The 26,162-nt window shown below is 43.1% G+C and overlaps 1 protein-coding gene across 7 annotated transcripts in view; it reads left to right on the forward strand.

The window, feature by feature from the left end:
• Window positions 1–26,162, forward strand: part of ARHGAP32 (Rho GTPase activating protein 32) — a 381,592-nt gene that overhangs the window by 322,687 nt on the left and 32,743 nt on the right. For 6 of the 7 annotated variants that reach the window (XM_044997056.1, XM_044997057.1, XM_044997058.1 and 3 more), the window contains one exon: window positions 14,874–15,023. In XM_044997056.1, coding sequence (XP_044852991.1) covers window positions 14,874–15,023 — 150 coding nt within the window. Of the gene's footprint in view, window positions 1–770; window positions 1,063–14,873; window positions 15,024–26,162 lie in introns of those variants that run through there. The other variant, XM_044997062.1, reaches the window with a different exon arrangement.

Below are 26,162 nucleotides of genomic sequence, written 5' to 3' on the forward strand. Positions count from 1 at the left end.
GCTGGAACTGACCCCTGCTGAAAGCAGGATTCTGATACAGTGCTGCAATGTTTATGTTCCAGTGGACGTTCTCCATTGCTAGAGTAACATAAGACATGACAGTGACATTCAGGAAGTGTGTGTGTGAGAGAGAGAGAGACACTGACATCCAGTGTGTGTGTGACACCGACATGCAGGAAGTGTGTGTGTGCGCCCACAAATGAGAAAGGAATGGGGAGATTTTTTTCCTGACTCATATTGTTATTACTGACTTATTTATAAATAAGCACCATAGGTATGCCTAACACTTTAGAGACGAGCAGAGGATGAAATCCCTGCCCTGAGCGATTTACAGTTTAGGGAGGAAAGGGGATTAGTTTATTTAGATTAGATTTTCCACCCAAGACCACGTGGAGTGAGAGTCTTACTATTACACCCTGCAGGACTAGAATTCCTCTGTGTGAAAGCATGAGTCAGCTTTTTATTGCCCTCCCTTTCTGTTGATTCAATCACTTTTCTTATCTCTGGAGCCAAAGGTATTGTCCTGTCAACAGGCCGCTCCTTGTGCCTTACAAACCTGGGCCTGCTGGAATAAATGAAAAGCGGCAAATGAAGCGAAACCAGATCCAGGAGGAGGTAAACTAGAAATTCAACCACTTGGGGCTGTTGTCTGAGTAATAAGCAGTCACCTGAGTGAAAGGGTGGAGCTAGACTAGTGTAGCTTGTTTCACAAGTGGAGCTTTGGGAGGGGCCTCGTGTGGAGTTTCAATCACAAAGCAGAGCGTGTACTGCCTGAGACAGTGTGTGTGAGCCTCAGGATCAGAGGTTTTGCTGATCAGGAGACAAAAGCCACAGCTTGAGAAACTGGACTGGGAGCCTGCGAGGGGATCTGAGTGTGGTGGACATTTGAACTGGAGGCACTGTGCAGTGGAAAATGACCTTTCACTCTGTCTGGATCTAATCCTCGGTGGCTGGACTAGAGAGCTGAGCTGATTAAGAAACTCCATTGCTGTGTTAATGAGTTTTGTGGAGTTAGCCTGCCACTGCTGAGGTACTGATTTTCTGGCCTGCAGCAAGGACAAGGTAAGAGGCGCTTTTTGCCTTGCTTTGGTGTCTCTCTTGTCTAAGACTTGCAGGGCTTTTTTGGTTCCCTTCACTACTTGTTGCTTAGTTGCTTGCTTGTTATTGTTAGTATTGGTTGTATTAATATTTACCATCTTGCAGCACAGTGTTTTGAAAGAAGCTTTTTAACAACGGCACATCAGGAATGAGAGTCTGATTGGCCTAGGTGTGAGTTTAAAATACTCCGGCCATTTGAGTCATTTTACTCTGTAAATACCAGTTTGCTTTGTAATGTTTTCAAGGGACTGGGATGTACAGTACAGAACACTGTGGCAGGAACTGGCCATCCAGGATTTGGCAACTAGAGAGAGCCCCGGTGCCTTATTTCAGCTGCAGCAGCCGTATCTTTCCTGACTATCTCTTTACCCTCCTCTGCTAGATGAAAAATACCTGTTACTCAGGAATAGGTAGTGACACTTGGTTGTCTGTGCCGTAACTGCTGTATCTCGACAAACTTGTTTTTAAGAGAAATAAGCTCCCCTGGGATCCATGCCCTTGGGCAGATTGCTTGGCTCTGGAGTTCACTTGTCATGCCAACAAAATATTTTATTAAAGCATACGTGTGTGCGCATGCACACACACATACAACAATTAACAGAAGCTATGTGTGTAACTCTGTTTTCTCTTCTGCACATATCCCTTACTGGGTCCCTAATGGTAAACAGAATTTTATTATTCACAGACGTAGGGTCATGAATGCACTAGAGCAGTCCTGGATACAGGAATCACATTTCCGACACTCATGAAAGCTCTCACTAAAACCCTAGAAGAGAAGGAATTTCAGGACGCGTAAACTCCCACGCCATACTCAGTTTCCCTCCTTGTGCGTATTGTTTGGATTGCAGCTATCTGAGATAAGCCCTTCCTGCTCCTACCAAATGTGCAGCTACACCTGGATGCAAAAAAGCCATAAGACAGATGGGAGTGTCTAAAATTTGAATTTCTATAGACTCTGCATATCAGTTTCACCGTTTTTTCCTCGTCTCCTTTTAACTGCAACTTGAGGCAGGCAAATCGCCTTAGGGATCCCCTGTCCTTCAGCCTACAGATCAGTGGTTCTCAACCAGGGGTTCACGTACCTTTGGGGGGCACACAAAGGTCTTCGAGGGGGTACATCAACTTGTCTTGGTATTTGCCTAGTTTTACATCAGGCTATATAAAAAGCACTAGCGAAGTCAGTACAAACTAAAATGTCGTACAGACAGTGACTTGTTTATACTGCGGTGTATACTATACACTGAAATGTAAATATAATATTTATTTTCCAATTGAGTTATTTTATATTTATATGGTAAAAATGAGAGAGTCAGCAATTTTTCAGTAATAGGGTGCTGGGACACTTGTACATTTGTGTCTGGTTTTGTCAGCAAGTACTTTTTAAGTGACGCGAGACTTGGGAGTAAACCAGACAAATCAGACTCCTGAAAGGGGTACAGTAGATTGGAAAGGTTGAGAGCCACTGCTACAGATCACTGATACTACTGTCCCTATAGGGGCTTGCATATTCAAAAATACTAGTCCACTGTGGCTGTGTCCCTAGCCTCTGTTCGTCAGAGGATGGAGATGGATGGCAGGAGAGAGATCACTTGATCATTGCCTGTTAGGTTCACTCCCTCTGGGGCACCTGGCATTGGCCACTGTCGGTAGACAGATACTGGGCTAGACGGACCTTTGGTCTGACCCGGTACGGCCGTTCTTATGTTCTTATGTGTGCTGCAGCTCTTGGGCAGTGAATGTAATCTCTCAAAATAAAATCCTCATTGAAAGCAGTTAGCGTGTGCATAGCAGGCAATCGCTTGTCTGTTTTTATTTATTCACAATACCTCAATGAGGTTCTAGTCCAGTGTGCCCAACCGTATTATACAGAACGGCCATATAAACCTAAGCACAACCGTGTGAGGGCCAAACCGATTCTGTTCTGTATGTATTTAGATAGGCTGTGATGTACAGCATTGTCTGTTTAAAAACAGAGATCAGTGCATAGAATGTGTATCAGAATGAGAGAAAACAGTAAAGAAAACATAACTAAACTAAAATGATGTCAACAGGACAACAGAACGCTAATGAGTTGGCTGTTAGTATGTTGTGTTGAAGCAGGCCCCAGCCCTTCTGAAATGCTCTCCTGAGATGTAGTTTGGGCACCCCGGCTCTAGTCCATTTTAAGGACTAAATGGCCTGCAGGGGGTTGTGATTTCTGACTGCAGTGCCCCGATGCCCCCAGTTAAGTCAGGGTTCCATTGTTATAGACACAGGACAAACATAGTAAGAACGGTCCCTTTTGAAATTAAACCTGTGTATTGGTAAGATAAAGGAAAGCAGAAATCGTGTGAAACAACTCTACAATGTAATGTGTTCCTAGGATTTATAAACCAAATTGAACCTGTTGCCAGTCACAAACATACTGGGCCTGATTCTCAGGTACTCTTAGGGCCTTTTATTCCACTCTGGCATTGTAAAGGGGTTGTAAAGTGAGCATAGAAGTAATTTGCATCAGCTTTAAGACCACTTCAGGCTGCTAGTGTGGTGTAAGGTGCCTTCGTGTCTACACTGTAGCTGAGAGCCAACCTCCCAGCCTGGGTAGACAGCCTCCTACTAGGAGGGTTTGCATTAGCTCACTGCAGTCAAGGACCTGTTGTTTTTTTTCCATTCTCTACCAGCATTCTTCGGGGTGACTATAATTAAGCCATAATCACTTTACTCAAGTCTGGCATATCTGACCTAAGAGACACGGAGCTCCCATTGACTTCAATGGGGAGGGTTTGAGCTCGCATGGCTAGACTGAGCCTCCGACAGCGTTGCTGTCTACACCACTCCTTTTAGAGGTTGGCTACATTTGAGAGTTGCAGCGCTTGGAGTTTACAGCGCTGGTCATCCAGCTGTGTAGGAACAGCGCTGGTGTGTGGCCACACTCACAGCTACCAGCGCTGGTGTGTGGCCACATTTGCAGCATTTGCAGCGCTGTTGGGAGTGATGCATTATGGGCAGCTATTCCAGCGTTCAAGTGGCAGCAACGCGCTTTTCAAAAGAGGGGGGTGGGGTGGGGTGTAGTGTGACAGGGAGCGGGGGAGAGAGAGAGAGTGGATTTTTGGAGCCAACACTGTGTGTTTATTCCACTCTGGCTTTGTTGTGTCTGTAGTAGTTTAAGGGCTCTCCCCTCCCCGCCGCCACACAAGTACATATACCGTTAAAAAAAATCAACCTGCAACTCTCACTAAATATTAAAAACTATTGATTCAAACAGAACCAATGATCCATTTTAATAAGAGCAAAAGCCAAACTGTGATTGTGGTTGATGCTTACAATGAAACGTGCACAACACGTTGTAGCAAACGGATTAATGTACAGATGGCATTGATTTTGTATAATGCTATCCAAGCTTAACAGAAATCTGTCAGAATTCAGTGTTATCTGAGGACCTGATATGTCTGGAGGAATCAGCGTTGCTAGTTATTCGTTGCTGTGGGTAAATTAAAATGTGCACAGTTTCCCCCTCCCCCAAAGCCCCCCACCCCCCTGTTTGAGAATCTCTAGACTAGATAATCTAATTGTCCCCTCTGACCTTAATATCTATGAACAGGAATAGATGACACAATGTTTAAAACCGCAGTACCTGGTTGACGTTGGCTCTCCCAGCATTGGAGGTGGTTTGGTGGGAGATTTGCTGAACAATAGTAGTGGTGACAAGGCTCGGTGGAGCACATTTGGTGTTGTCCCAATATATGCCTTCATAATATCTCCCCAAATAGTTTGTGACCTGAGTATCGATTAGGCACTGGTTACTGTATTGTGCCTCTTCAGTGCAAATAACTTCACCATTAAACCAAGACTTGAGCACCCATTTATCTGAAGGGTTTGTTTATTGATATAGTGCATGCCAGGGCATATTAAATCAAACACTGATGCACTCCCAAGGTGAACACTGGGGATAGATCGACACTGTCTCCCTGATGGATGGATCGGGCATTCAGTTGTGCTAATCATACGGTTATCAGAGGCTCAGAACGCTTTCAGGTGGATCATTAGTCTCCAAGCTAACAGATACAATGAAAAGGGGTGTAACAAAGTGCAGCAGGGCTGGGAGAGGCAAAAATTGGACATCTGCAGAATCTTCTTTCTCTAGTCCTTTTGTCTCCGTCCCTCCTTTGTCTTTTGCCCTCTTCCAAACCATCCCTAGCAGCCACTGTGTGCTAAATGCCCTCCATAGCCTCTCTTTAAATCCCTCTCCTCTGGCAACGCTTTCCTGTGCTGGTCTCCCCACTGATGCCTTCTTGCATTTGAACTGCTGCTGTTTATTTGCCTGACTTGGATTGGAAATCCTTCAAGGTAGGGACTTTGCACTAGCTAGGTAAAGCCCCATGGTGCTGCCATATAAGTAAACAGGGCCCTGTTTGTCAGCACCAGTTTATATTCATAGATATATAAAAGTGGAGTAGGATTTAATGACCTAACCTTTTTTGCCCACATGTCTGTTGGAAGGGGCACATTTTAAGCTACCCCTACACCCACCTTCTTCCCTTCCTTTGGACCTTGGCTTAGAACCCCTAGCCATGAAGATCAGATGCGTCTCTGGCACGTGAGAGATCGCAGTTTCCTCTTCCAAGTACAGATTGGTGACCCACCTTTCTGACTCACTAACCTTGAGGACACTCTTCCCGTCCTGTTACAAATCCTCAACCAGTTCTGCAGCATCTCGATAGACAAAGTAAATAGGAAGCATCTAAACCAGCATCCTTGCCCAGTGTAAATAGATCTGTCAGTTTTCAACAGCACTCTTGGGTTAAGTTAATAATATGGGCCTGATTTCCAGAGGTGCTGCTGAGGTTGTGCAGAAGTCAGTGGGAATTGTGGATGCTCAGTTCTTATGAAAATGAAGCATGCATGCATGCTTAAAATGTATGTATGTCTATATGTATCTGTGTGTATGTTAGCATATATCAAAAGAAAGATGTTGAGAGAGGTTGCTGCTGGACAGATAAAACATTAGTTTGCTGATTCACAGTTTTGGCTCTGATAGGGGAACAATGCGACCTTAATATCGGGGAAGTTGCTCATGTTCTCTGAAAAATCTGGTGTTGACTAAGTGAGGAGTTAATGGCCATGGAGAGGATTTTCTGTGCTCATGATGGAGCTTCATCCCCAAATAATACCCTGACACTTACATCCCAGCCAAAGGCTGAGGAGATAAGGATATGACCAAGGAGAGCTGTGGTTTTGCTGAGGTAATTGCACATAGACTCTGCATCCGAAGGAGAAGTCTAACAGCAACTTATAAATAAGTGCAGTCATGCCATTTATCATTTGTAATGACCTCATTTCCTCTTCCTGTGCCCACTTAACAGCTTGGAAAATATTTATTCCCAACTGATTTTTTTAATCTCTTTCACCATGGTCTTTATTTATTTTATTTAATGACACTGCAATGAACAATCTTTAAGATATGTAGCAACTTCTCCAGCCACAAGGTCCTGCCTTAGCAGATGTCTGCCCAGCCCTGGAGAAGTGCTGCAGCAGCAAGCAATACACAATGTGTTTTTACTGTGCAATAAGTAAAACTGGTGAAGATTTTATAATTGGAGATGGAGGATTATTTTTGTAGGCTCCTGTATCTATGGCATTTGAAGAATATATAGGGAAGTGATCCTGCAAATTCTTCAGACTGAGCAGTGCTCACTAATGTGAGTAGTGCCATTGTATTTATTTGTATTGTATTCACTTCCACTTGAAGTCTGTGGCACTACTCAGAGTAGTAAGCACTGTGCTCAGTGGTAAGTGTAAATGTTTGGTTCTATAAAAGTTATTTTTAGTAAGTCTTAAGGGAAAGAGGTCTTATCTCCATTTTACAGATGGGGAAACTGATGCACCAAGCAGGGTTGAGTAATTTACCCATTGTCTCAAGGAGCCTAACTAAAGACCATTGAAGTTGGTGGGAGTCTTTGGCGTCAGTTGAAGTAAATGGGACTACTCGACAAGTAAGGTTAAGCACTGCCATAAGTGTTTGCAGGAACACAGTGAGTCTTGGAATAGAAGAGCTAGGAATAGACCTCGTAGCTCCTGACTTCCTGTTCTTGTAGCGTGGTGCTACTTCTCCTCCTTCCACAATAAAGTCCAGTTTGAGAGTAGAAACAGTCTTATTTTGAGGGCCAATAGCCATGACGAATATCCCTTTAGCCTGACTTCCTGTAAACTATCTCCTTTCAGAGAATGGATTTTCTCCCTGGTATATGATATCTAGCTGGACCTGAATGTGCTTTTTAAGGCATCTTCCGCACTCCCTCCTTTCTTTGATTTTTTTGCTACTGGAGTTTGTAGTTTGTTATATATTTTAAACCATGCAGCTATGCATGTTCTAGTTTTTGACCTTAACACAACATTCTCCTCACAGCAGGGGACAGCTGTGTTCTGTAGTGTGTAAAATCACTGTTAATAGGAGAAACTAATGCACCGCCAAGTACTGAAAATGTGGGTCAGCATATATGGTGTCAGATTTTCTCTTTCAGAGTCAAAGTTTACTGATCCTGTATTAGAGATCATGCTGCCATTAGGAGTCTTGGGAAGAACAGTCTGTCTGTTTTGTTTTAAATCTATCCCTAATTATACACATACTTATTAGTGATAAATATTAAGACAGATATTTCCATTCTTGAACTTATTCTTGCTCAATGTAATTGGATTGCAGTTAGACAAACCGTGAACATGTGAGCACTGGCTTTATAATCTTACCATCACCACATTTGTGTACTGTCAATTTGTGTGGCTGGTGAATTGGGTGCTGTATATACCAACAAACCCTCCTCGCATAGCTTATGCTGGCAAAGCCTGTGTAACTTATACCAGTTCCCTGAATGAAATAAGCTATATCACCAAAAGCAGTTTTTAGCCCGTATAATTGCATCTACTCTAGGGCTTTTGCTAGCGTAGCTAAGTCTGTTAGGGTTGTGAGTTCCCTTTTTTCATGCTCCTAACTAGAGATGAGCAAATAATTGATTTTTTGGTTCAGTTGCAGTTCTGAAAAATTGAAGAAAAAAATCAGTTTGGGTTGAACAAAATATAAAATGTTTAATATTTTTTGGTAATTTGAAAAAGTCCATTTCATGTCTGTTTCAGAGCAGAGATTTGAATCTGGGTCTCCCACATTCCAGGTGAATGTCCTAACCACTTAGCTAAAATTGTGGTAAGGGACTGCCAACAGCAGCCGCGGCACTACTGCCTCCACTATCTCCTCTTCCCCTTCCTCCTCTGGCTGTCTTGTAAATATTTAATTAACATAAGAACCTAAGGTAACCAATGGGAGCTATAACCCCAATATCACCACCATTTTTAATGTATCCATACCTCAGATGGGTTTAATGTACTGTTGATATAATCGTGCCTCACCAATCCATTGAGATTCTTTGAAGGTGTCAACAAGCATGCGGCAAGGGTGATCCAGTGGATATAGTGTACTTGGACTTTGTCTGAAAACCTTTGACAAGGTCCCACACCAAAGGCTCTTAAGCAAAGTAAGCATGGGATCAGTAACTGGATAAAGGGTAGGAATAAATGGCCAGTTTTCAGAGTGGAGAGAGAGAAATAGCAGAGTCTCCCAAGGATCTGTACCGGGATCAGTTCTGTTGAACATATTTATAAATGAACTGGAAAAGGGGGTACACAGTGAGGTGGCAAAGTTTTCAGACGATACAAAGTTATTCAAGACAGTTAAATCCACAGCTGACTGCGAAGAGTTACAAAGAGATCTCACAAAACTGGGTGACTGGGCAACAAAATGGCAGATGCAATTCAATGTTGATAATTGCATAGCAATGAACATTGGAACACATAATCCCAACTATACATTAAAAACGAGAGAGGTGTAAATTAGCTGGTGCCACTCAAGAAACAGATCTTGGAGTTACTGTGGATAGTTCTTTCATTTACTCCTTTATATAACACATGAACCAGAGATCAGATCACCCAATGAAATTAAGATGCAGCGGGTTTAAAACAAACAAAAGGAAGTACTTCTTCACACAATGCACAGTCAACATGTGGAGCTTGTTAGCAGGGGATGTTGTGAAGGCCAAAAGTATAAGTGGGTTCAAAAAAGTATTATATAAGTTCATGGAGGATAGGTCCATCAATGGCTAATAGCCAGGATGGTCAGGGACGCAGTCTCATGCTCTGACTGCTAGAAGCTTGGACTGGATGACGGGATGGATGATTCGATAATTGCCCTGTTCTGTTCATTCTCTCTGAAGCATCTGACACAGGCCAGTGTCAGAAGACAGGATACTGGGCTAGATGGACCATTGGCGTGGCCCAGCATGACCATTTTTATGTTCGTATTGATGTCAAATTCACAAATAGCTTTAGGTCAACTGAAACTGCATTTTTTGTGGCATAAACTATTTGTCCTAAACATTTTGCCCAGATCTACTCGTAACCTGCATAGCTATACCAGCAAACCTTTTAAATGCTGGCCGGGTCTCAAGTTTCTTCTCTCAGTTTTCCCATTTCAAGGAATGGATTTACCTCTGTTTCTGCTGGCCAGGAGGCAGAGCTGGACCTGCCAGTCAGAGGAAAGGCTCGGCCTACCCCTTCCAGGAAAGCACTGATATGCTGGCAGATAATTTCTTTAATGGTGATTAGCTCTTGAGTTGAAGAGATATGAAGAAATATCTAGAATTTTCCTTATCTCTGCTTGTCAGCTTGTGATCCAGGTGTTAGCATCTTCCCAGCTATAGAAGCTGCATATAATTTGGACAAGAGATGCTAGTTTTATGCAATATGTTTATTTCTGTGGCACTCATCAGTGTGCTATCTGAGCACCTTACATGTAGTAATTTATTTCTCCTAACCTGTGTGAGAGAGACAAAAAGTATTAATATCCTCCTTTTAAAATGGGGAAACTGAGGTATAGAAAGGCTAAGTTACTGACCCAAGGCCAGACCGGAGGTTTGAGGAAAGGCTGGGATTATATTTGTTCTAATCACATGACTGATTGGGGGTTTTTGATAATTTTTGTCCAGAGGGAGTCTGATTTCTCTGATCAGTGAGTCATCCTTGTATATGTAAAAAGTATCAAATCATTTTAATCCAAGAAACATTCTTGTCTATAGTAGTGGTGATTCATATGAGAACAGCAGAGGAAATTGTGTTTAACTGAAGGATAGAAAAGAACCATGTAAACGTTATAGCAGGCTGTTGATAATTGAATATCTGGGCATCTAACTTGTTCAGGTGTTGGCAGCTCCTTGGATTGCCAAACAGGTGTAGCATGGGAACATATTTATGTCTATTTAATGGGGCAGAAAACAAGCAATTATTTTAGCCTATACTGACTGAATGGCTTAAAAGCACCTGACATTTATTTTGATTAAGAAACCCAATCTAGTGTAAATATATCCAGTACACTTAGAACATGTTAATGACTGTGGTGAAATGTGTGCTAACAGACACCTGCCAAGTGCTGTCACCTTTCCCAGTGACCAGGGTAATCTGTAGAGATGATGGAGTTGTATATAATTTCTCGATATTTTGAATACATTACTTGATTATTTTGTTGTTCACCCAGAACACCAGGATGGGCTACTCATTCACAATTATATACCCAGTTTGTGAAATGATTCAAATAAAAATATTTACAATACTTTTTTACATTATTTATCAAATAGCAGCAAAAGTTTTTAGAAGAGTTTCCTATATTTACTAATTATAGCTAGGATTTTCAAAGGAGCCTCAGGGAGTTAGGCACCCGAGTCCTGTTGACAGTCAATGGGTGTTAGGTGCCTGTGATTCTGAGGGGAACGTCTATACTAAAGCCACTACCGCGGTACAGCGACAGCACTGCAGTTTTGCTTCTGTAGTGTAAATGGTTCCTACACTGAGGGAATCTAGATTTCCAAGAGTTGGTAGCTAGGTTGGTGGAAACATTTTTCCATTGACCTAGCCCTGTCTACACAGGGGCTAGGCTGACCTAGCTACAGTGCTCAGGGTGTGACATTTTTCTCAGCTCAGAGAAAATCGATCAGTTTAGAGATGTAGACCAGGCCTTTGCCTACATCTCAGTTTACACGGCTGTGATTCAACCAACTGGTATAAGACCAAGAAATATAGCTCCTTGGTGGCTGCAATTTGCATGTGGGACTTTCTGAAGCACTCAGCATTGTCCTATGTCAGCTCCAGTTGCAGTTGGTGGGGCTAACTGCAGTGAGAGCAGACTTAGGCCAGAACTTTTCAGATGCCCACCCTGCAGGTTTCACTATCTGGGCAGCTCAGTGAGAAATAGATATATGGCCCAAAAGTTTTATCACCTGCTCCCACGAGGGTTGGGACCATGTCTGTCTCTCTGCTGCACAATGCCTAGCATACTGATGGTGCTCCGTAAAGTCATAGAGAGGCTCAGATACTCTGCGGTTGGTAACCAAAATACAACTCTATCCTAATCCTGGGCTTCTGTGTTAGCAGGGTATGTTAATTTATTCCTTAAATTAAAAAATAAACTGGCATGGAACCAAAATCACAGTTTAAGGCCCTCTCGGTGCTTCAGGTCGCTATTAAATCATTCATTTTTAACTGTGGAAGGTGAAACTGCTGCTTTTGTTGGAGATATAAGAAGCTGCATATTCAGATCTACTAGTGTTTTGCTGCCGTGCCTTTAAAGTCTCAGGGAAACTAAATTTAATGCACTTTGCATGTGTATAGTGCATCTTTGAGAGTTTGTGCTTGTAGCTGGCATAACATCCAAAAGCACATGCTTCCCAGGGCAGGTAGACAGACACGCACTAGCTCTGCTCAAGCTAGTGTGATTAAAATAGCAGTGTGGCCACGGGGCTGCAAGTAGTGGCTTGGGCTGGTCACCTGAGTATGTACACTGGGGTCAGCTTTGTCCTTGGGGAGTAGCCCAACCTGCCCCCTATGCCATCACAACCATGTTGCTGTTTTTATTGCACTATTGCACCCTTCCAGCTGCAGTGTAGACAATACCCCCAAGTCTCCAGCTAGAGAGGGAGTGAAGCATGGTAGACCAGCATTCCTTCCCTAACCCCTTGCTGATCTTTGCATGTGAGCACCAGTGTTTCGCAGAATGTAGCGCTCTTACCAAGGAGCCAGAGCTTCCAGGGCTCCCTAGCTTCTACTCTACCCCTTTTCTCCTGGTCCAAAGATCTGAGAACACAGGCAGGATCAGGGTGTGATGAGGCTGAGTGGGCATTCTTTGGAGAGTGGAGTTACCGCTATTGGATCCCTTATGCCATAGGTAGAATTTTATTGATAATGTGGGATCCCTCATAACACCTGCCTTAATTAACCTTACTATTGTGTAATGCTAAGTGTGACACGGGAGCTGTATCAATTACTCTCACAGGTAACTGGGTTCATCCATCTTAAAAGGGCTTGCAAGGTTTTATAGAGAAAGCCAGGAAAGAAAACTCCCTTGCCTCCTTTACTTCTGTTGCTGCTTTACCAGTATAGTAGACACCCAAGGCTAAAGGCAGTGTTTACGGTCTCCCAGCAGGAAACAGCATTGTATCAGCAGCCTGCCAGGCTAGTAGTGACAAAAGCTTGATGTACTTTGGGACCCATTCTGACTTTGGTTCTTTATAAATCACGCTGTAAAAAGTTAGATCATTTGGATACAGAGCTGCAGAGTGTTTAAAGAGCTGCTCCCACACGTAGGCTCAGCTTTAAGTCTAACTAGTTTTTAAAATTAAGTTAAACTAGCTTCAGGTTTTATTCCTGCCCCTGAGTCCCCTAACCAGTTTTTGTGGTTTTACAATCACATTTTACAACTGGTTTTTCTCCCTTGTTGGTGCGTGGAGAAGCTGACATCAATGAAAGGAAAATGATTGACCAGATGCCGAGTGTATTATGTGATCGCTAGCAGGGATTCTTGCACCTATGCTGAGTCTCACTTACTGTACAGATGAAACAGTGAAACTGATGTGAAATGTTGTCATATGCATTTGGGCCCAGATTTTGAAAGTTGCTCAGGTGTCATGTTCAGCGTTACGATGACTGATTTAGGACAGTAAATATTTTCAAAAATGATTTAGGCACTTAGGAGCCTAAATTCCATCAACTTTCCATACAATTTGGTCTCCTAAGTACCTAAATCCTTTTAGAAAATGACATTTAGGCTCCTAAATCAGCTGATGTTGCAATGCTGAGTGCAGCAGTGCCTAAATATCTTCAAAAATCTGAGCCTAAGTAATTAAACTGGGAAAAAGAGAGAAAAATGTATTTTCCCTAATATCTTTTATATATTCTTAATCATGGGTGTAATTTTAACCAGTACAAGGCCGAAAAGAATTTCAGACAGAAACGTGATTTTTTTTTTAAAGTTGATGCTTGATAATAAAAAGGCTACATTTTGCCATTGAATGAGTGTAGTTTAAAGGAAAAGAGGCCTGATGCAAAGCCCTAAGCCCAACCCTTAAAAATTAAGATTTCCATTGATTTTAAAAGGCCTGTGAAAAGTAGAGGGAATACTTCAGTATTCAGTGAAATAAAGGGAAAATATGCAGTTGTTTAAAGGGGTTAAAATGTAATTACCCTGTGCCAGGGGTTCTTTTGTTCTGGGATGAGAATTTTCAAAGCAGCGAGTTGGAAGTGACTGGAAAAAAACCCACCTGCCTAGGTGAAGCACATCCCGCCGTTCTGGAAAGTCCTGAGTCCAAAGCAATGCAAGAGATTTCAAACGTGAGTGTGATATCATGCAGCAGTAATGGCACTGTGAAGAAATACACCTTTGTCATTCTGAGTGAGCAGAAACCAAGGCTCGTGTTGCCTTGCTTTGTTCAAGATGACGTTACTCTGCTGAATTTTCATGACTGTAGTAACTGTTTTAATGCCAGTAAAATATAGGTTTAGCTGCCTCATTGAGTCACAGGAACGCTAGGAGCCTAATTGCTAACATTGCAGCACAGTGCTGCAGGGACCTTTACAACTTCCTGAAACTGTAAAGGCTCAATGACAAAGCAAGTCCTTTTATGCCTTTTGGTTTTTTTACTGGGACTCCTCTGTTCAAGCTAAATTGCTTTTAAATCATGTCTATAAAGGTACTTTTGTCAGGAAAGCCAGGAGGGCTCTTTTGTGCTACCTCATTGCTTTCGGAGGGAGCTGCGGGAAGGGAGGCTGTCATTGCAGAGCATTGTCTTGCTTCCTGACTCAAATGTATGCCAGATCTGCTCTCCCATTGACATGCAGGCTATTTGTGTAACTCCTGCTTCTCTCCACCCTTAGAAAGGCAGTAACCCATATAAATCTCCATGGCACTGATTGCAGATTTAACTTCTTAGTGGAATTGGAAGGTCTTAACAAACTGACTTATTTTCCCAACTTGATACAGAGCTCAAGAGAAGCAGCATTATCTAGAGGAATTGAGCAGAAGGTTGAGAGTCAGCACTCTTGGGTTCTGTTCTTGTCTCTGCTACAGACTCAACTTTGTGGCCTTGCGGGGCAAATGGCTTGAACTCTGAATCTTCCATTTTCTTTTCCATGAAATTCGCCTACCTCCCAAGGAGCTGGAAGAAATTTAGTTTACAGATAATACTTAGGGTCCAATCTTCAGCTGTGACTGGAGTGCTCAGCACTTCCAAAGTCAGCCTTTTATTCCTGTACTGGACAAAAATAAAATCAGAGCCCTTTTTTTAACGTTGGAATTGAGTGCATATGCTTGTGTGAATAATCAGTATTGGTGTTACTCTGAGCTTCTTGCTCTCATTAGGATGTATTATGTGTTGTCTTGCCTGGTTACCCAAACCTAAACGAGGGGATTGGTTTGTTTTATTGTGCAGTGTCAAAAAAACACGGCAAACTCATCACTTTCCTGCGAACATTCATGAAGTCGCGCCCAACGAAACAGAAACTGAAGCAACGCGGGATCCTGAAAGAGAGGGTGTTCGGGTGCGACCTGGGAGAGCATCTCCTCAACTCCGGCCATGATGGTAAGAGAGAAACTCCTGAGTTCATCATTCATACTGATGCTTGGGGCTTGTTTAAAGGGTGATTTTTATCATGGTGTTTTAGTACCTTCGCAGGGAGAAAATACCTGTTCAGTTCCCAAGGACTGTTAAATATAGCAGCTAATGGCAGAACAAGAACCAATGGCTGGACTTTGAAGTCTGACAAAATCAAATTAGAAACAAGGTGCACATGTTTAACTGAGAGTAAATAGCCATTGTGACACACTGGAAGGGGAGCGGTAGATTCTTCTGCTCTCGAAGTCTTCAGTTTAAACCTTTATGGAAAATACGCTTTAGTTGAACGTAAAGTACTGGGCTCTACACAGGAGTAGGGGGATGAAGATCCATGGCCTGAGTTACAGAAGGTCAGACTTGATGATGTAACAATCGGTTCTGACCTTACAGTCTCTGAATCCAGGGGACCTGATTCTCTTTTCATGCCTGTGAACGTGAGGTGAACATGGAGTCAGTGGAGTTACACTGTTATGAACGAGATCAAACTAGGCTCCCATTTATTGCAGTTCATTTATTCATGGCATTGTCCCTGATGTGCTAGACACTTTCCAGCAAGGACAGTCCTTGCTGCAAGAAACTCGCAATCTAAGGAGACACAGACAAGTAAACAGAGGATGGGGAAGCGTAACCACAAACAGATTGTTGTTTGTTTTTATACAAGTCAGAATCCCTGTAGGCAAATGGTAGAGAGGGTTAGGAAATAGACTTGGAAAGAATAAGTGGCATTACAGTGTATCTGATTTCTTAATTTCCTATCAGTATCTCTCTCCATTATCTTTACATGATTCCAGCTCAGTCTGCAAACTGGGGTCTTTCCATCTGCCTTCCCCACTGGTCCCATAAAATACACAATGTTCCCGGATCTAGTTGGATTTTACTTTTTACTTTAGAAATTTGCTTCCCTCAAGTCCATGACAAGCCTATTGCTCCTCCCCCTTCCCTCCCTCCCTTGTCTCCCCAACAGCTACTAAAACAAAGGGTCAGGGAAGGGATGTCCAGTCCAGGAAAAAGCCACACCTACTATTTCTCTTCTTAGGATAGGTTTGTTTGATGTGATCTGCTCTCTCATCTCACAGTGACACCTCTGATCAGAGGCTGGTGAATCAGGGAGGCACCAGAACTGCTGATTACCAAGCCAGAGAGGAGGAGCTACTCAAACCAATTCTTTCACAGTTCAGCACTAGTCAGAAGTTGTTCATGTACACAGCCCCTTCTGGTGACAGCTGTTTCGGAAAGCAGCAGACCAGTATGTAGCAGAGCAGCCAGAGTACCAAGCAGTTAAGGGCATCAGGAAGGTAGCAAGGGATACAGCATAATTTCCAGCTATGTCAGTTGTTGTTTCCTTCATATTTTTCCTCTTGCCTAAGCAAATAGATTGTGAATCTGGGCAAGTGGTTGACATCGTATGTCAAAGTCCATGCTGCCATGTCTTAGAGCTTTTGCCTTGAGGCTGAAGGACAAGGGGGCAGAGAAGGGGGGTTTCTCTGCTGAGTTTACTCCAGTTGTACTTTAGACTCCTTGCTCATACAGATGGCTTGAAGGGTAGGGGCTGGTGGAGGGCAAGCGATGGGTTGCCTTAAATGATTCCATTTGGGGAACAGCAGAATTTAATCTTGTCGCTGCCAGTTTTTACCGCCAGTTTTGGTGGACAGCATCAAATTGTACTTGTGAAATCAGGACTGTGCCAAAGCTCATTGCTTTGTTAATTGGAGCCAGTGAAGGTCCTTATAACTGGGGCTGGAAAAGTCTGAGAGAGCCAGAAACTGGATGGTTTGGAAGCAGAAACTGTACTAATGTCCCATTTAAGAAATGGATCCAGGATGGCTAGTTTACGCCACCTCGTTGCTGTAGAATACTTTATATTATCTCCAAGTGGGAGAAATCAAGGCAATCAAAAGGCATGCAGAGAGCGTGAGCTCGCGACAGGGCAAAGCAGGAATTCTGTTTAATCCCCAAAGTCCCCTCTTGTTCACTTGAGTTGGGCAAGACTGAAGATGATTTATTAAGTTTCATAAGATACAAGGGACAGATCCTCAGCTGGAGTAAATTGTCAGAGCTCCAGTGATGGTTCATCTGTGAGAATTGACACCATCCCAAGACCTGCCCCCAGGGTTTTGAACACACACACCCCCCCGAACCACTTCTCCATGATTATGGCTGTGCTGCATTCGTGAGGTCTCTTCATCTATGCAGTTTCCAGTTCTTTTCAGCCTGGACTTAATAACTCTTTCACAACACCCTGGAGCAAAGCTGATCCAATCGGGATGTTGCTAACAGGGGCAGATCTCCATTTCTCACAGCAGGGTTGGTTTTTTCCTGTGTGATTCAGCTCCCTGACCCGTATTCCAAATGAGGTAATTCTAGGGATTAGTTTTGCAGAGACATTTTTGTGTTCTGGTGAATCAAACTATGCGTACACACAGACAGCATTTTAAGTACCCTTCATTCGGAAGCTCGGTCTCAGAGCAAATTGTTAAGCAGAACTGGTTGATCTGCTTAAAGGGGAATTGAGATATCACATGAGAACCTAGATGAGTTAGATGGAGCATGGACACAAAAATATCCTTTCATCTGTGAGATCAGACAATAGCTCATGAATGTTTTCAGAGTAGCTGCTACCCTGCAGTACTTCATACGTGTGTGGGTTTTACCTGATGCGACAGCAAGGGACCTGTTTACATCCAGAAAGCATTTGATGGTGTCTCAGTTCACACAAAAATATCATTTTCGCTACCCAAAAGTGTCTGTATGGCTTAAGCAAACGTTTTGGGACAAAATATCTTCAGAACAGGCTACAGCACAGTCACATTCTCTCCAGGAGTGCAGAATTGAGCTACTGTTGTGCTCTGCATGTTGAGAATTGTAGAGTCGCTGCTGCTCAGCTGACGAAGCCTTGCCTTTCAAGAATTTATCTTGGGACAATCTGAGCAGTTCCAATCCCATGCCTCTGAGATGCTGCAGGCTGCCCTTTGTATAGGTGGGTCCTATTTTATTTACAACACCCAGAAATGTGCTAAATGCTTTGTAGTAAATTGGCAATCTGCTGTCCCAATCCTACAAACACTTGAGTTACTTTCCTCATGTAGGTAGTTCCTTTGAATCCAGTGAGACTGCTTACATGATTAAGTGTAAGTATTTGCAGTTCTGGGCCTTAGTTTTTTGACATGGGATGATGAGAGAGAGTAACAGACAGACAAAGAGGAGCAAAGGGTAAGGAAGATGAAGGTTGCAATAGGTTACTTGGTTTAGGGAATGGTCACATCTTGATGGTGTGTGTATTTAGTGTTTTAAGCTTTAATATTAAACAGTAAACCTTGGTACATTGAGCGTAGCCAGTGCAGATGGCTGTGTTTTTATTAATGAAAGTCTAGAGTACAACTGGTGTAGGGTAGTGGTGGTATAAAGCATTAATATAGCACCATCAATTTATAAGGGAGTTTGCAAACAGGTGAAATACGTTGCCTGCCACAAAAAGTTTACAATCTAAATGAGGCAAAGAAAAGGGTAGAAGTGTGGTTCAGTGGACAGGGCTCTGTTCCTGGGGCTCAGAAGACCTGGGCTCTGTTCCCAGGTCTGCTATAACCTTTGGCAAGTCTTTTAATTTCTCTGCCTCAGTTTCCTCTATCTCTAATTATACTTACCTTCTTTGGTAAATTGGTTTGAGATCTAGAATGAAGAAGTGCTGTGTAAGAAGAGTTAAACAACATCTTATTAGACAAGTTATAGGACAACAGACCAGCTGTGGAATGAACTTGTGGTCCCGTGTGCGCTGGAAGAATGTACACTTCCATGTACACTGGAAGAATACCTGTCTGTCCACCATCTCTACATTTGAGACCAGCAACAATGCTTTAGCAGATATCCCTAGATTTAGGGCACAGAGCTCTCAAAAGAGAGCCCTTGAGTCTGCCAGTTTTTCTTGTTGGCATGACAGAACCTGTCTGTCACCCTTCAGGGCATAATCCAGCTATTTACTCTGACTTCTTTCTAAGGGAGGTGTCTGTGTAGTGAGTCTGTGTTGCAGTTGGGTGGAGTCAATAGTTGGTGGTGGTTGTTGACTTTATCGGTTTAGTACATGGCTGCAATTTGTGGTTCTTGTATAATTGGGTTTGGACCAGCAGGTTACACTGCACACTATTTGGGCAAATTGTGGTGGGAAGTGAGAGAAATAAAAATATGTTTGTAATAGAGGCAACAGAGGAATATTTTAATATTGAAATAATTGTCCCCCCTGAATGACAAATGAGTGCTAGTAATTGTATGGGAGACAGTGTCCTGTTTGTTTATCTGTTTTATATTAGCACTAGATGGATCAACCAGTATTAGGACTCCTTTATGGTAGATGCTGAACATACACTTAGTGAGAGACAGCCCCTGCCCCAAAGTGCTTATCTAACTAAATAGGCAAGAAAGACAAAAGGTGGGAGATGAACATAATTTGTTGGGGAAGAATCAACATGTATTTTGTAAAGGGAAATCATGCCTCACCAATCTACAACAATTCTTTGAGGGGGTCAACAAGCATGTGGACAAGGGGGATCCAGTGAATATAGTGTATTTAGATTTTCAGAAAGCCTTCGGCAAGGTCCCTCACCAAAGGCTCTTAAGCAAAGTAAGCTGTCATAGGATAAGAGGGAAGGTCCTCACATGGATTGGTAACAGGTTAAAAGATAGGAAACAAAGAGTAGGAATAAATGGTCAGTTTTCAGAATGGAGAGAGGTAAATAGTGGTGTCCCCCAGGGGTCTATATTGGGCCCAGTCCTATTCAACATATTAATAAATGATCTGGGAAAAGGGGGTAAACAGGGAAGTGGCAAAATTTGCAGATGATACAAAACTACTCAAGATGATTAAGTCCCAGGCAGACTGCAAGGAGCCACAGCGGGAGCTCTCAAAACTGGGTGACTGGGCAATAAAATGGCAGATGAAATTCAGTGTTGATAAATGCAAAGTAATGCACATTGGAAAACATAATCCCAGATATACATATAAGATGATGGGGTCTAACTTAGTTGTTACCACTCAAGAAAGAGATCTTGAATCATTGTGGATAGTTCTCTGAAAACATCCACTCAATGTGCAGCATTAGTCATTAAGAGAAGTATAGATAAGAAGACAGAAAATATCATATTGGCTCTATATAAATCCATGGTACGCCCACATTTTGAATACTACGTGCAGATGTGGTCTCCTCATCTCAAAAAAGATGTATTGGAATTGGAAAAGGTCCAGAAAAGGGCAACAAAAATTATTAGGGGTATGGAACAGATTCCGTATGAGGAGAGATTAATAAGATTGGGACTTTTCAGCTTGGGAAAGAGACGACTAAGGGAGGATATGACAGAGATCTATAAAATCATGACTGATCTGGAGAAAGTAAATAAGGAAGTGTTATTTACTCCTTCTCATAACACAAGATCTAGGGGTCACCAAATGAAATTAATAGGCAGCAGGTTTAAAAGAAACAAAAGGAAGTATTTCTTCACACAACGCACAGTCAACCTGTGGAATTCTTTGCCAGAGGATGTTGTGAAGGCCAAAACTAAAACAGGGTTCAAAAAAGAACTAGGTAAATTCATGGATAGGTCCATCAATGGCTATTAGCCAGGATGGGCAGGGATGGTGTCCTTAGCCTCTGTTTGCCAGAAGCTGGGAATGGGCGATGGGATGGATCACTTGATGATTGCCTGTTCTGTTCATTCCCTCTGGGGCACCTGGCATTGGCCATGGTCAGAAGACAGGATATTGGGCTAGATGGACATTTGGTCTGACACAGTATGGCCGTTCTTATGGGGGACAGGAGGTATCATTATACCCATTTTGCGGATGTGGAGCTGAGGCATGGAGGGATTAAGGGTAACATTTTCAAAAACACCTAAATCCCATTTTCAAAAGACACACTTGGGAGCCCAAGGAAATCTCTTTGAAAATCAGTGGGACTTAGGCTCCTAAATGATCTGCCCAAGGTCACACAGGAAGTCTGGGCAGATTCTGGAATTGAACCCACATCTCCTAAATCCAGTGTTTTAGCCCTAAAATCATCCTTCCCATCACTGCTAAGAATCCAGCACAAACATTTTCTAAATAAAGGTTTCTGCCCCTTTAAAATGCAGAACAAGGTCTTATGTGGGTGGTGGCGGTGATGTAAGATTTACCATTTATTGAGCACTTCATATGCTAAATGTGTGTTACAAACATTAACTAATAACTCCTCACAACATCCCAGGTAGCATTACTCCCATTTACCAATGCGGAAACTGAGTCAGGGAGATTAAATAACTTGTCCCATGCTATAGAGTAAGCAAGTGGAAGAGCCAAGAATCCAGGCCTTCCAACTCCTATTGCTGCTGCTTTGTGGGTACAGACTTGAGTATATGTCAGTGAAATAACTGCAGATAATATCTGTTAGTGGTTTCCACTTGTGATACTAGATTATGGCGATACACACGTTTCATACAGATACAAAGGCTGTCTCCTCTCTGTCCTTTTTCTCCGTCTTTAACTTCAGCTGTCAACTTTATTGATTTGGGGGCTGTTGAGTTCAAGGTTTCTGTTTCAGGTTTCTCTCTACAAATAATGAATGTGTTGAGGTATATTGGTTTTTATTGTGCGGATCAATTCAATTATGGTCACTTCCATGCCAATGGGATGTGTGTCTCCATTTAATTCTAGTGTGCGACTACTTTAGCTTTTAAATACCTTTCCCCACTGATGAAGTCATTTGGAAGCAGCCCAACCTTGTTAGGGAGTAGTTCTTCCTTCATCAGCCAGGAGACCCAATTTGTTCTGCTCTGCTGACATCTGCCATGCTTCAGTATTTTATGGAGTGGCAACCCACAGAACTCTGAGCATAGTATAGTCCCTGATAAGGAAAGCATCTTCATTCTTCCCATTATGGCACAGGTAGGGATGGAAGTGAAGTGTGTCTTTCCAAAAGCACACCTACCAAGTGCCTCTTCAAAAGTGAAAAATCCTATTTACAAGGGATACATGTGTTCAGGAGGGAGTTGAGTATGCTGTGCATTGCAATGCCTATGCAGCATACTTATTTGCTCTTAAGGAGAATCAGGGTATGTCTACACAGCTGATGTTAAAGCGCTTAATAAAACCACCTCTGCGAGGGGAATAGCTACCAGCACTGGGAGCCATGCCAATTTACAGCACTGTCTACACTGCCACTTTACAGCGCTGAAACTTGCATCGCTCAAGAGGGTGTTTTTTCACACCCCTGAGCGAAGAAAGTTTCAGCGCTGTAAGTGGCAGTGTAGACAAGGCCTTAGAAATTAAACTTCCTGTGTGAATCCTAAAATTGATTGTAAATGTGGAGAGTTCACACTCTGTGCCTCAGTTTTCCCATCTGTATAATGAGGATAATGATCCTGACCTCATTCAAAAAGCACTTTGAAAACTCAAGATGAAAAGTGCTCTAGAAGAGCTAGATATTTTTGTTTATTTTATTATTAAATATGGATGAAAGGTTGTTAGGAACTCCTGAACTGAGGCTAGATAGATAGGTTTACATGGGCGGCCATCCTTAGTTCCTTCTCAACTGCCTTCAGCCAGAGACGGAGTTTAGTGTATGCCAGTTTGTCTCTTTAGAGTTAGAATATAGTATATAGAGTTAGTTCTTTAGTTAGTTTATAAGATTCCTATTACTTTATAGTTGTTGGAACTGTTGATCCTGTTTTCTTTTTTCTTAAAAAAAAATAAAATTGTTTTTTCTCCTATTGTGGGGGGTCAAAAACAATTTTTTTCTTGTATCTGGGATGCTGAGCTCCCTGGGTTTTAACAGGTCCTTCTCCTGTTGAGCAACAGGAATAGGAATTCTCAGTGTGTTCATTGCTTGGGAGACTTGCATATGCCAAGCAAGTGCAAGATTTGCACCTCTTTTAAGAGAAGATCCTGAAAAAGAGGGAAATTAAATATAGATTTTATTAATGAAGGAGCAAGCCTTAAAACTGACTTTGGATCCAGATGCACAGAACCCCCTCGAACAGGGGCCCACTGCTTTTGTTAGTTCCCTGTCTGCATCAAGATCATGGTCACCGAGAGCTTCAAGTGAAGGCAGTGTTGAGACCCTGGTCTCTGACGCTCTCCATGAATGAGGTACCTATAACCGCTCCTTCCGTACCAAGGGCTTCCCACTCAAAGACCATGGATCAGAATAGCGAGTTCCTCCTCCAAGAAGATTCAGTCACTGGAGACCTCAAGCCCAAAAAGAGTGCTTTTGAGGCTCCAAGTATTTCAGGTACTGTGAAGCACTCTAAGCCTTCATCTAAGTCCCATGCCTCAGCAGTAAAGGGCACAGTACTGAAGACTACTACTATGACTACCATCAGAGCCCACGGTAGCAAGAGAGCAGCCTCACTGGTATCTGTGGTACCCTTGATACCGTCATCAGCACCCCGGACAGCAACATCGGGAACAACCGCAGTGCCTGTACCAAAGTCTGTTGTTTTCCCGGTACCACAGGAGTTCTGGTACCCTAAAGACCTCATGGTCCCGAATGAGCCTGAGTCTCCCCCACCCTTTGCAACCTCCAGACACCTCTCGGAACCGAGATCTGCGGGGTTACTGAATGCACGTATTGTAGTGAGATTCACTACTTCCCGAGCCTCTACAGGGAAGAAGGATTGTCACCTCCTGTACAATATGTGAAGGAGCATTCGGACTGAGACTCAGAACTGTCAGTTCAAGGCGCTCCAGTTTACTTGAGGAGATGTTATTCCCCTTTGCAGATGCAAGGAAGGTGGGATACAAGACCCCTTCTTGTTAATACCTGGGAGAACCAACAATGTCTGCCCGCGCCCGCCCCGCTCCGCCCCCACCCCCCATCAATGCCTTATAGTCCTCCTCATTGGTCTTCAGTGACCCCATGGGCAATGTACTGCCAGCAATTTTGAGGGCCCCGATTCAGTTTCATAAGGAATTTAGAAGACCTCTTCTTTGGTACCTTCGACCTCTCCCCTCCATGCCGAATCAGTAGAGGAGACCTTTGAGGAGCAAGAGGTGAAGGTGGACAAGAAGGGCAAAGCCCCGCCCCTCCCCTTACAAATATTGCTTCTTCATAGCCTGATAAGGCAGTAATGCCATCATTAGCTGATGACCTTTGGCAATTCCAGACTCTGGAGAAGTAGGTCATGGACATGCTTCATATTCCTCTGAAGGAAGTCCGGGCTTCCCATCATGGACATGTTGCATACGTCTGCTTCAGCACAGTTGGCACTGCCGATTAGTGATGCTCTTGTTGAGCCAGCCAAGACCATGTGGCAAACTCCAGCAGCGGGACCCCTACATGCCAGTGTTCCAATAAAAAAAAATACTGCGTCCCAGACAGAGATTGAGTTTTTGTTTTCACATTTGGCACCAAATTCTCTGTTTGTGGATTCAGTTAATAAAAGGGGGAGATGGCATATTCGTAAAGCTACCCCATATAACAAGGACCAGAAGTAACTGGACCTTTTTGGTTACTCTGCAGCAACATTTACAGTTCAGGATTACGAATCATCGGGCACTGATGTCAAAATGTGACTGTCTGAATGATGAGAAGTTTAATAATGCTTTTATTGGCCATTTATCGTAGGAACATCAAGATCAGTTTAGTGTCATAATACAGGAGGTCAGCTCTTGACGAAGACATCTTTGCAGGCTTCACTTGATGTGGCTGACACTGCAGCCAGGTCTATTTCTGCCACAATAGCAGTGAGATGAGCTTCCTGGCTTCAGCTGTCTAGTTTCCCCCAGGAGGTTCAATCAACTATTGAGGCCTTACCATTTAATGGCCACAAGCTCTGCACGGACGACTCATTTAATGCCTTAAAGGACTTTTGGGCTACACTTAGATCCTTGGGGATATATATATGCCTGCAAATAAAAGGAAATTCAGCAGTTCTTTGTCTTCACAAAGATTCCGTCCTACTCAATTTTCTACCTTCTATAGACCATCTGAACTGCCAGCTAAGTGGTTGAGATTTTTATAAAAAGACTACTACCACCTCGACTGCTTTATCCCAGCCGCCAATGTCTTCCAAACACTGGTTTTGATGGTTATGTCAAGAGTCTCAGCCACGCAGTAGTCAGGGTGAGTTTCTGAATTCGATGACGGGCAAGGCTTATCTCCCTTCTGACGGGTTTCTCGCTCTAAAGAACCTTTTCCAAAGAATGCTGCTCAGTCCTCAAGTCCTAGAAAGGCCATGTCTGAACCGAAGATGACAACTTGCGTTTTTGTAACACAGAAGGTCAGGTTATCGATGTCTCCAGGCATGGGCAAGGATAGTTTACGTGCCCAACAAACAGGTTTCTGTACTCAGCTGGGTCCTACAGTCAGTCACTCACCTGGTGAAAGGACTTCCAGGGTTTGTGCAGGAATCCTGTTCATCCAGAATACCCCTAAAAGTCATTATAACAATGGACACTTCTCTCTTGGGATGGAGAGCACATTTGGGCCCTCACGCAGTCCAAATGGTCACAAGAAGAACAACGCTTGCACATCAATCTGCTAGAACTGAGGGCAGTCATAAATGCTGGCCTCCACTTTCTTTCCCTAATCAAAAACAAGTAAATCAAGTTCATGAGGGACAACATAGCTTGTACGTATTATATCAGTCAGGGAGGAGTGTGTTCCCCCTCGCACTGCACTGCAAAAATAAAGCTTTGGAATTGGTGCATATCCAACCAGATAATCATTTTGGGTTCTTACCTCCCAGGTAAGTTCTTAACCTCCCCTACGAGTGGCTGCACATTTTACTAGATCACAGTCTACGCCTGTAGCCCTACTCAAGGACATTCCAGTTGCAGAAATCTGCAGAGCTGCAACATGAACCTTGGTACATATGTTTTCCAGCCATTACACTTTGGTTCATGCTGCTAAATCAAATGCTGCAATAGGCAACACAATCCTCTCTTCAGTGCTGGACTCTGTTCTGAACCTCCCACCTTGTTAAGGGGATACTGCTAGGGAGTCACTGGAAGTGGAGCACCAACAGGGACACGACTCGAAGAAGGAGGAGGAGCGGTTTCTCACCTTGTGCAGTAACTGGAGTTCTTCAAGATGGTGCCACACTACCCACCTTCCTTCCCCACTGCTTCAGAGTTTCTCTGTGGGA

The sequence above is a fragment of the Mauremys mutica genome, chromosome 22 (assembly GCF_020497125.1).
Source record: "Mauremys mutica isolate MM-2020 ecotype Southern chromosome 22, ASM2049712v1, whole genome shotgun sequence".
Classification (NCBI taxonomy): Eukaryota; Metazoa; Chordata; order Testudines; family Geoemydidae; genus Mauremys; species Mauremys mutica.